The 12,020-nt window shown below is 36.0% G+C and overlaps 1 protein-coding gene across 2 annotated transcripts; it reads left to right on the plus strand.

The window, feature by feature from the left end:
• Positions 1-2,736: 2,736 nt before the first annotated feature.
• LOC121239856 (4-diphosphocytidyl-2-C-methyl-D-erythritol kinase, chloroplastic) lies at positions 2,737-11,245 on the plus strand. 2 transcript variants are annotated; one of them, XM_041137200.1, is made up of 11 exons: positions 2,739-3,205; positions 3,318-3,413; positions 3,501-3,569; positions 3,784-3,888; positions 3,969-4,025; positions 4,159-4,359; positions 4,831-4,923; positions 5,047-5,146; positions 5,408-5,507; positions 9,038-9,123; positions 10,995-11,245. In XM_041137200.1, the coding sequence occupies exons 1-11, from the start codon at positions 3,026-3,028 to the stop codon at positions 11,093-11,095; spliced, it is 1,188 nt and encodes a 395-aa protein (XP_040993134.1). In that variant the 5' UTR covers positions 2,739-3,025; the 3' UTR covers positions 11,096-11,245. The 2 variants fall into 2 exon arrangements, with proteins under 2 accessions (XP_040993135.1, XP_040993134.1); XM_041137201.1 differs by lacking the exon at positions 5,408-5,507 and having other exon boundaries at positions 2,737-3,205.
• The last annotated feature ends 775 nt before the right edge of the window (positions 11,246-12,020 follow it).

The raw sequence follows: 12,020 nt of genomic DNA on the forward strand, positions 1-12,020 counted from the left end.
TCTCTAAGGCTAAAGCTTCCACAAGAGGGTCATTTACAAAGGTTTTTGGCATACATAACGAGGCTATCAAGTCTCATTCCCAATTTCTGATCACCACTCCTACTCCCATCCTGGAATTACTCACCTCTAGTGCAGCATCTCAATTAACCTTGTAAGAATTATAATCTGGTTTTCTCCACCTTGTGGATGTAATGATAGAATGTGTTGTTATTATATGGGGTTCACTTTTCTCTGGTGCTTGTTGAAAGCTCTCCAATTCTTCCTTTGCTCATTGTAAAATAGATCTTGGACTGTCGAAATTCCTGTCAAAAACAAAATTGTTCATTCTAAACCATATTTTCCACAACACACAAGCAGCTACCTCTGGCTCCTTTTTATGCAATCTTATGACCACATTCTACCATAGCTTGTAAAGGCTAATATCTGCATATTGCCACTTTTGGAAACTTCTCAATGAATCTGCCTATACATCTTGAGCAGCAGCACAACTCCACACAGTATGACAGGTTATCTCCCCCCTCGAGCTCACAAATTGGGCAAAGGTCATTATTTGTGATTTTTCTTTTGAAAATATTACTTTTAGTGGGAAGCATTTCACTAATTGTTTTCCACAGAAACACTTTAATAGAATTTGGAACTTTCAACTCCCAAACTTTCTTCCATCCTGCGGAAACAGTGCCTGATTGCTCACACCTTTCCTTTCTTTTTTCAATCAAATTGCCAAGTGATATGTTGTTTTTACTGAAAACATTTCAGACTTGCAGAGACCCCAAATGATTCTATCTTCAAATCCTCTTTTGCTAATTGGTAGGTGCTTGATTACAACAGCCTCTTTTGTGCACATAACTTCATCTATAAGAATAGAGTTCCAGCCTCCCTTTTCATCAATTAGCTCTTTTACCTTGGCTTCACTTGAGACAGTCTTCACCTGTGATTGAATCATATGTGTTGTAGGAGTTGGTAGCCACTTATCACCCCATATTTTGATCTTCTCCCCATTCGCCACTCTCCATTGCATACCTTCTTTAATTAAGTACCTAGAACGCTAGATACTTCTCCACACCTATGAGGAACCACTATCAGCTTTGGCACCCAATACATCCCTTGTCTGAAATATTTTTATTTCAAGATCTTAGCTACTAGAGAATCAGGGTTTATTAATAGTCTCCAAAACTGTTTTGCCAACATAGCTTGATTAAAGCTCTCCACATCTCTAAAATCCAACCCTCCATGGTGCTTTGAAATCCCTACTTTACTCCACTTCTTCCAATTGATCTTCCTTGTCTGATCCATATGTCCCCACAAAAAATGAGCCATCATGTTTGATATATCTTTACACAATTGTTTATGTAATTGAAAAACACTCACAGCATATGTAGGTATGGCTTCTAAAACAACTTTTATTTGGTAAGACATATGATTAACACATAATTTAGTTGTCAAAAAAGGAAAGAAAACTAAAAGAAAACACCTAGTATATTAAATAAATTATATTACTTTACTTTTAGATCCAAAACCACGTGATTAAAATTTTTCATTTAAAAAACCACTTTTCGTTCTATACTAATGTGATTGAAATATACTTAAATCGGATCAATGTTATGTAAGTTATTGTCCGAATTTAAATGTCTTCAATGAAAAGGAGAAAAACTTATCAAATAAAGTCTACAATATTTATACGAGAAATGCTACTCTCACTGAATTCTTCCACAATTATTTATAGGTTTTTAAAAAAAGAGAAAAGATATTTATAATCATGAATTGTGCAACCGTCGCGTAATCGTTTTGAAAAAAGTGAATAAAACATAAGACCTACATAAAAAAAGTTTAATTTTTTAATAATAGATCTTACTAGTTTTTAAAACAATTACGTAGTATTTACGCACTTCACGATTGTATGTAAAATTACTTTTAAACAAAAGAAAAATTCTATACAAAAGCCTCATACTCCTGCACACCACTTAAAAATATGTAAATTTATTTTTTTACTCTTATAAAATATGAGAATAAATAAGTAAAATCACATATTTTTTAAGTGATGTGTAGAGTGTGAGATTTTTATGTAGTACAACTCTAAACAAAAAAACCAGTGTGAATGAGCAAGACAGATAAAATATGTTTTACTTGAAGATAAATACACTACCATCAATGAACCAAATTAAAAGATGGGTTCAGTTAAGACTAATATACCAATGTAAAAAAAAAAAAAAAAAATTGCCTTCGAGCCTCAGGTACATGCCAAGTTATATCCAAATCCTATCATTTGCCTCAAAATGTATAAAAAAATTAAAAATATAAAAATAAAATAAAATAAATCGAAAGAAAATAATAGTCATATAATTCACTATCATGGGAGAGTGAAGGAGGCAGTAGAGGGTGCCGGGATTTGGAAGTAGCGTGCCTTGCCTTTTTTTTTTTAAGTCTGATTTGTTTTCGTAAATGAAATGAAATGTAATAAATTAAAATAAAAATTAAAAGTTAAATAAAATATTATTATTTTTTTAATATTATTTTTATTTTAAAATTTTAAAAAATTAAATTATTTATTTTATTTTATATAAGAATTTAAAAAAAATTACAATAATAAAATAAAATAAAAATAATTGTGAAAGTAAACGAGTCCCGGCTCTCAGGGCGGTTCTGCCACGTCATTTGGTAAAAGTATTCGGTGGAAATATTCGGTGGCCGTAACAATGTCCTATTGAAACGATTATATGTTTCTCTTTTCAGAACAGACAGTATCACATGATTCACGTCATTTAAAGCGCAGTCTCAATAGGACAGCTGAAGCCCAATTCAGCCCCAAAATGCTTTTATAGAAGAGCCAGTCATCACCACGGAGACTGAGGGGTGAAGTGGATCAAGAAAGAATAGAAAAATCAGTTACTTCGAAAGAGATTGATTCCATTTCTTTGTTCAAATTGAATACTTATATAGGTACTGACATCTATCAGCAAATTTGCTCGAGCTTTTCCGTGCACTTAAATTGGGACTGCAAATAGAGTTGCCTCACCTGAACCCATTCATGGCTTCCACTCATTTCCTCGGTGGTCCCCATGTCTTCCTCCCTTCTTACAATTCCTTTAGAAAGAGCCATCAATCTTCATTTGGGCCATATGGGTCCTCTTGTCCTCATTCAAATTCTCAGTTCCAAAGGGTTAGAGCCATGGTTTCTGATTCAAACACTACCAGAAGACAACTAGAGGTTGCTCTTTGACCCTCTTCTTATCATGCTTTCAGTTCTAGTTTCTGTATTTTCTCTGCTTGTTGAATTTTTGAGGTTTTTTAATTTGGAGTTGGTTGGTGGGAATAATTAGATAGTATATAGTCCTGAAGAAAGGTTAAACAAGTTGGCGGATGAAGTGGACAGGGATGCTCCCCTGTCAAGGATGACTCTGTTCTCACCTTGCAAGGTAATCACATTCTATTGCTTTGAGTTGACGTTTGTATCATTTTGGCTTCTCAATTATATGTTGAATTTGGTAGCCTATGTGGTGCAGGTTAATGTTTTTCTTAGAATAACAAACAAGAGGGAAGATGGTTTTCATGATTTGGCATCACTATTTCATGTAAGTTTAGCGTAGTTGGATTTTTTCTTCTTAAGTGTCAAAGTTTATTCAAGTTAAAACTATTGGATGATTGAATGCTATCTCCAGATAATACTATGTTTATTTTACATTCAAGTTATGCTGCAAACTAATGTGTATGGGTTCACTTGAGTTTGTCACAGCTTTATCCTCTGGTATTCCACAAAAGTCATATCTTTGTTCCCTTTTCGCCCAGGTTATAAGTCTGGGGGATATAATAAAGTTCTCTTTGTCTCCATCAAAAAGTAAAGATCGTTTGTCAGCTAATGTGTCTGGGGTTCCCCTTGATGAAAGAAATTTGGTGAGGCATAAACCTACTGTTTTTCTTGTAAGATTCTCTTGTTCTAAATCTTATGAATATTGGAAACCTTCTTTTCACAGATTATAAAGGCGCTTAACCTTTACAGGAAGAAGACCGGCAGTGAAAACTTCTTTTGGGTGTGAAATGTTTTCGGTGATTTTTTTTTTTTTTTTTTGGCTATGTATCTGAATAATTTCCAAATATTACAGACATGATTCTAGTAAATGAAGTTGAATAATTTCAACTTTCCAATTCAAAAATTGTGGGCAGATTCATCTTGACAAAAGAGTGCCTACTGGGGCGGGACTTGGTGGTGGAAGTAGCAATGCTGCTACTGCACTGTGGGCAGCAAATCAGTTTAATGGTTGTCTTGCAACTGAGAAGGAACTCCAAGAATGGTCAAGTGAGATTGGTTCCGATGTTCCCTTCTTTTTCTCTCAGGGAGCAGCCTATTGTACTGGTCGAGGCGAGGTATGTCTTTGTTTTACAAGAGTTCATTTTGCAGTTCAGAGATCAGTTATTTTTTATTTCTTTTTTCCTATCAAGTTCTGTGAGCACTTTTTGTCTTGAAGTCGATTGTAGATAGAGGACTGGCTGTATTACCATAACTTTAACCTGTTTGATACCAGACAGTCACAGTATTATACTCTTGCTATGTATGCATTGAGCTTTAAGTACCAGTGATGGTCAGATCATTTTGTCATGTACAGAAATGGAAAGTTGACTTTTATTTTTCCAACGAATTAGCCTGGATACCTTCAGTTATTTGTCTGGCATTTGCCGCAACAATGTATCGTCTGATATCAATCCTTTCCCCAATCACATGCACACCAACACATAGAAAAGAAACTGAAAGTTGTATATTTTAGTCCTGGAATTGCTTGGATATGAAGTTCATAGTCTGCTAGAGTTCCCACAAGAGTTTTGCTCTGACTTTTCCAGGTTGTTCAGAATATACCACCACCAGTACCTTTGGACATTCCAATGGTTCTCATAAAACCCCAGCAGGCATGTTCTACAGCTGAAGTTTACAAGGTAGAGCAGATTTGGAGATAATCATCATTTTTTTTTTTTTTTTTGCGCTTGTTTTATACAGTGGATTTTTTTCTGAGAAAAGCATTGATTTTTCTTTTCTGAGAAAACCATGATTTTTCTCAGCGCCTTCGGTTGGATCAAACCAGTAAGGTTGATCCTTTAACATTGCTGGAGAAGATCTCAATGAATGGAATATCTCAGAATGCTTGCATAAATGATTTGGGTATGTTTGACCTTCTGTTATTTTCTCTCCTTTTTCCTCTGTTTTGTTTTCCTTTATATTTTCTTTGTACTTTCGAATTTTCCTTCGTTTCTCATTTGGGTAAGTTCAGGTTAGGCTTCTAATTTGGCTCGTTTAGGGACCATTTATGTGCGCACATATCCTAGACATATGGAATCGATCCCGGTAGTATAGGGTTGTTTTCTTTAGATATTCTTTGGTTGTTTTTCTTTTTATTTTTGTTTAATAAGTATTTCTTCGCAGAACTTCCTGCATTTGAGGTTCTGCCATCTCTAAGAAGATTAAAACAGCGTGTATGTGCAGCTAGTCGTGGACAATATGATGCTATTTTTATGTCTGGGAGGTTGGTACAAGTATTTAAATCTTCATTTCCACTTTGGCATTTAGCCCAAGTTCAAGAATATATGTATATGTATATGTATATATTGTGTGTGTTTGTGTTTGACATAAATTTGTTCTGTTTGTACTTAAATGAGATTGATATTCAGATAAATTAGATATATTATGGGTGTGGCACTGAAGTCAATATGCTCCTTTTATTTTTAATCCTGACACTGTCATTTGCTTGATTGTACAAAATCATGGAAAGCTTGTACAAACCTGAGATTACCTTGAATGGGTTCCCCCATCATCCATAGAGGAACGACTCTTTCAAGGCATAATCCTCGTGCCATAAAATCAAGCCAAAAGCTCACCTACTCACCCCAACCACAAAACTGAAACAACCTGCGAACTCCTCCAAAGTTGCCTGAAATTCTCCAGAGACATGTCTGGGTACCTCAAATCAATTCCTTTGTCAACTGGCCCCAAGCTTCCCGATATTTAGAGGCTAAATTTTCTCGAAAGGTGAATCTCCACCTCCTCTCTGAAATGCCATAACCATTTTTCCAGTAAATCTTTGGTCAAAGTACTTAATTTTGTCTCCCCCAAAATCCTCATTCTAGAAAGGAGAGTGCACTAAAATCTAGTCTTCAAGATTAAAATTGAATTCATCGACTATCCCACCCCATAAGTTACTACACTGAAACTTCACCAATCTGTTCACAACAAGTGGAGATATAAATTTGGCACGCCGGCAGACTGGATAAAGAATAATTTGGCACACTGGCAGACTGGAGAAAATACTCTTTAAGAGTAAGCCTACCATCCTTTTACAAGTACAACTTATTACACCCCATTAAAGGTGATCCATTTTCTCAATAATTGGATTCAACAACACACTTGTTTTATGAAGATGCCAAAGTCATACCAGCATATTGTGTAGGCAGAGAACATGCTTAACAACATAAAACACCCACTGGCACCAAAACATCTTCAATTTCTCCCACTGGAATATTCTCACTCTTGCCAAGTTCACTTTCAAGCTAGATACTACCTCAAAACAGATGCAGTGTAGAGGAGATGTTCTAGGTTAGCATCACTAAAATTTATTCCACCATCCTCAAAAAGTAGATGAGAGATAAAAGTTATCCATCCCTAAACTGAAAAACCAGATTAAAAAGATTACCCTCAACTACTCTAGAAAGCGTTCACTGAGGGTTTCCATTACAAGAATAGACAATCATGGAGATAATGTATCCCCTTTCCTCAATCCCTTAGAGCTGTTGGAAAAAGGGGAAAAAGAAAAGAAACAGAGCCCTCACTTTATTGATGGAGGACATTTTTATCCCTTGTTGACCAAGCAAGGTCGCACTGAGACTGAGAACACCAACAGATCACTCTCTTACCCCCACTGCCTAGCTAGTGTTCTAGCATTAACCCAAAATGAAACTACAGTGCCACAATGCGTGAAATAACACAACTACATCTTCTTTGAAACCCATTTATATCCAATAAATAAATTGGGCATTCCCAATTTACTTCCCAAAGTACTACTTTTGAGCCAAAAATCCTAACACTCATTCTCAACACTACCCCCAAAAAGCATTCAGAGAATGTGAAATAGATTTTCCCAACACTACCTCCAATATACTTGCAAAAATCTTCACCAGTAATTTATAAATGTGCACCATACTAAAGGACTGTGCAACAAGGAATCTTGCTTCCCCAGGACAGTTAAGAGTTACTGTTGCCGTTTACTGAGTCTCAAAGAGCACCTTTTGTCCATCTTGGAGAATGGAAGCTGGACCAAAAGTCTGTAATATTGTTAATCGAGCATTGCTAGGCAAATGGTTGTGCTCGTTTGCAACAAAAAGGAGGCATGTGGCAATTGCTGGTGGAAATTATGTATGAGTATGGGAGTGGATGGTGCCCAATGTGGTTAATGGGACATTTAGAGTGGGTGTATGGAAAACCATTTGTTGAGAATTGGGAGAATTCTCTAGGTCAGCTAGATATGAGTTAGGCAACGGGTCTAGAATTCATTTTTGGCATGATTTATGGTGTGGAGATTAAACCTTAAAAGAAATCTACCCAGAACTATTCTGAGTATCTTCTTGTAGGGAGTTGTTAGCCATTGGTGGCTTATATGTACCGAGTCAATAATGGCAGTCAACATTGGTGTGTAACCTTTACCAGACCAGTAACAGGATTGGGAAGTGGAAGCGGTAGTTTTCACTTCTTGACTTCCTGTATTCATTCAGAGTGAAGAAAAACTGTGAGGATCAATCAGGTTGGATTCATTCAAAAAGGAAAAAAAGTTTGAGATTAGATTTTTGTGGCAGATATTGCATGCCACGGCTGAGCGTTCTCTTCCTTTAAAAAGCATTTGGTGGAATTAGTCCCCCCTAGGGTGGCTTTCTCTGTATGGACGGTAGCCCATGTAACATCTTGACAATGGAAAACTTAAGGAAGAGGCCTCTTATGGGTCATAGATTGGTGTTCCATGTCCAAGAACAGTGGGGAAACTATCAACCATCAATTGCTTCATGGTAATGTAGCTAGGGCTTTGTGGGCATTGGATTTTCACCTCCTAGAGATTTCGTGGGTGATGCAACAAGGGTGGTGGAGTTATTGGCAGTTTGGGGAGGTAGGCGGGGAGGCAATTATGTATGGAGGATGGCTCCGATAAGCTTAACAAAGTGTATTTGGAATAAACACAATGCTTGCAACTTGGAAGACACTGAGAGAACACTACCAGGGCTAAACATCTTTATGCTCAAATCTTTGTAGGAATGGTTTCTAATCTATGTATACTTCCAATGTAATTGGGTAGCACCCCTTAGCTCTTTTAATGAAATTCATATCATTACTCGTATATATATTTAAAAAAAAAAAAAAAAAACACTTCTTAGGCACCAACATAATAAGGGAAGCATTTAGAGACTTCTCAAGCCTGTGGTTATCATGAAATTCTATAAATAAAGCCATAACATCTCCAGCAGAACCGTCCAACATCGTTTGCAAAAGGCCATGGTGAGCCCCCATCTATATTTGAGCTCTATCCCCTCTCTTTTCCCTGCATACTTTAGCACTTACTTCCTTCTCAAAAAATCTTTCCAGTGATAATGTTTCTCTTCTCTATAGAGAGAGGTTATGATTCAGTTTTCTAGCGAACAGAGCCAGGAAGCCATAGAAATCATAATCATTCCCCCAATTCTGGTTTTTCCAAATGGCAAAGTGAGTTATTCACTGAATATGCCTTTACATTTCGGTCATTCTGCGCCAGTCAAACAATTGGAAAAATAGAAATAAAGTCAGTTATTTCAGTTAAAATTGTATTAATAATCAGTTGTAGCATTGGATTATCTATAAAAAATTCTTGATTTATTTACTATGTTTGTGCTTGCTTCTATGGATATGCACCTCACGCAATGAAAGAAGATAACCATCTCAATTATTTTAAGTCTTCCATATAACAGATGTTGACATGCAGTTTTTCATCTTCTTTATCATCATAATCATATTTTAATATTCTCAATGTATTTGATGCAGTGGAAGCACCATTGTTGGAATTGGTTCCCCAGATCCTCCACAATTTATATATGATGATGAGGAATACCGCGATGTGTTTTTGTCAGGTAAGTCTCAGATAGTTATGCCTCATAGCTTATCATTTATTTGTCTCATTCATGTCTTTGAAGTCCTAAGCCAATTCCTAACATTAATGAAACAAGTAGAAACGTTCATCTTAAAATCCTTGGGAACGTACTAATTATAGGATTCCTCTTAGATGGTTGAGTTGGGCTGAATTATTTCTGCTGTTCCTGGCATGAAATAGGGTAGATTTTAGGATACAATGTGCTAAATCCCTTGTGATTTGATGGCTATCTATTGAGAACCGGGGGTTTTCTGTATTTTCTAATTACACCTTGTGTTTCCCCATTGCTCTGATTTGGTCTTTCCATCCACTTTTCATTTAAATAGATCTTTAAGTAAGATGTGAATGCTTTATTAACGTATACTGTCGTGACAGGTGACACAAAGTTGCACACATTTTATATTTTATATCATGTTGGTGTATTTTACTCTAGATTTTATTTAAAATCCAGTGAGATATGAGTTTGTTTATCCCAAGATCTCCATTATGTTTGTGTTTCGAACCAAAATGGAACTTCCAATTGGTGATGTACTGATCCAGATTATAAGTTATAACCATGGATGCGACCTATCTCTTCTTTCTTTTTTTCTATAGGTGGGTACCCCATTATTTTTATTAATACCCTCACTTATGGCGAATGAATACTATGGTTATATTTGGTGGCAACAAGATAATAATAAAAAAGAAAAGAAAAGAAAACAAGGTGAAAAAAATCCAAACACTATCCAACTAAACTAAAAAACAAGAATAGCTGCAACTTATGTACAACCTCTTACATATAACAACTAAAGACAGTAAACCAATTTCACCTCTCATCTGCAGCATGGTGATGGAACCCTGTACAATCCACAGCCAACAACTCCCTAACCTCTCTTGGAACAGACTTTTAGGTAAAGTATTCACGAGAGACCCCTTTTGCTCCGTCCTTAGCCAACCAGTCAGCAACTTAGTTAGCCTCTCTGAAGGTATGAACCAAGTAGACATCAAGAGAATGAACATCTGTAAGATTCTGGCCCAAAAATCCCTTACTGACCAAGGCACCCCAACACATCCTTTCATCCAACTTATCACCAGCTGCAAGTCTGATTCCGAAGTGCAACATATCCCTACTATGATTAGTAAAAGCAAATTTTCTTTTCGACTTACTGTTCCCTTTTCTTTATTGTGTGTGGGCGCACGCGCCCATGCATGTACCTGTCCATTGTCATTCTTTGCACGCACTCAAGTGAATATGCATTTATTATTCCCCATGGATATCTTCATACACATTTTGTTTGGAGCCATCAATTATTGTGGTTTTTCAATCCTATTTACATGTGGTGATATTTTGCAAGACTGACTTGTTAGAATATTTCCACATCTCGGAAGAAGAAAGATACAAAAGGTTTTTCTGCATAGACCTTTGGTGAAGTATCTTTCATTACTAAAAACTAACAGTATAAACTACGTATAAAAATATATATTTTTTATTCATCATAAATTAGTTCGTATTCACATTGCATGTTATATATGCTCTTGAAACCTAAATATCATGGCTATAGTTAGATGTAGGCTGGGGTTAGCAATATTTTGCCATAGACTTGGATCCCTGCTATTGCAATATTTTATTTCTCAAGGAAAGATGTGAAGGGGAAATGTATTTTTATCCTTTTAGGTTTAATATATGTGCAATGTTCAATAACTTTGACAAACACCTTTAAGGCTTAGATACTATATCTAATTTCCAATGTTTTTTTGTGTTAAAATGATTTTAATCCTAACAAAATGAACCAATATACTACTACTTTCCCTCCCTTCCAATTATCTATAAGTTTGATGATATCTTGCCATTGAATTATTTTTTAAATGCAGCGGCCAACTTTCTCATTCGCGAAGTAAATCAATGGTACAGCGAACCTGCTTCAACAAGTGCTAGTACTTCAGCATCCGATATCTCCGAGTCTAATGAGTAATCACCCCCTATTAAGATAAAATAGTTTTATCATTTTAGGTTGATGAACCTTAATTTGTGTTTCCTACGTCCTGATGTGATGCATACCGAAGATCTGTACACATAACAGCAGAAAATTCAAGTAACAATAAAAATAAGCACTTTCTGTTTAGGAGAGACCATACTTGGGAGGTGAAAAGATGCCAAACCCACTTTTTGATCATTGATTATTCCTTAGAAGTCAAGGAATTGCTTCACACAATTAACCCGCGTCGTTGGATTGTCGCCAAAGTGATGAGGAAACTGCATCTTGAAATTGTCATGCTTGACTCTGTTGTTGCACCCCTAGAAACTAGTGATGAGCCCTTATCCTTGGGTTTCCATTGGATTTACTTAAGTTGTGCTAGGGAGTGCCCATGCTATATCGAGAGAAACGCCTTATGGTGTTCACAGTCTCTTCAATAGTATGAAGCCTTGCTCTTATATCTTTGATGTGGGGGAGAGCACAAAGATGGATATCACCTTTCGATAAGGGTGAAAGTGAAACCACGAGTTTTTTTGTTAAAAGTTCATCTCTAATCAGAGCCCCAACGGTACTTATATTAATGAATGACTTCAGAATAGGATGAAGTCTTGCACCATTCATATTCCGAGAGTTACTGATAATTTTCTAGGAGAAGTGTTAGGTTCATAAAAAAAAATTAATAAAGCTCACAAACTAATGTAGTTTGTTATGGTATACCAGGTTGTCAAGCTCTCGAGACTAGAAAATAGATTTAACATGTCATATTTAGGAGCCGATACATCAGCTCATAGTTTCATTTTTGTGAAATCTCTTTTCAATTAAACATTTCTATGAACTTAATATATGATATGCTTTAAGTTTAGGTCAATACCCTCTATGCTTATTAGTGCAATTCTTAAAAACAAAGTCTTGGATTTAGCAT

The sequence above is a fragment of the Juglans microcarpa x Juglans regia genome, chromosome 7D (genome assembly GCF_004785595.1).
Source record: "Juglans microcarpa x Juglans regia isolate MS1-56 chromosome 7D, Jm3101_v1.0, whole genome shotgun sequence".
NCBI classification, from domain to species: Eukaryota; Viridiplantae; Streptophyta; class Magnoliopsida; order Fagales; family Juglandaceae; genus Juglans; species Juglans microcarpa x Juglans regia.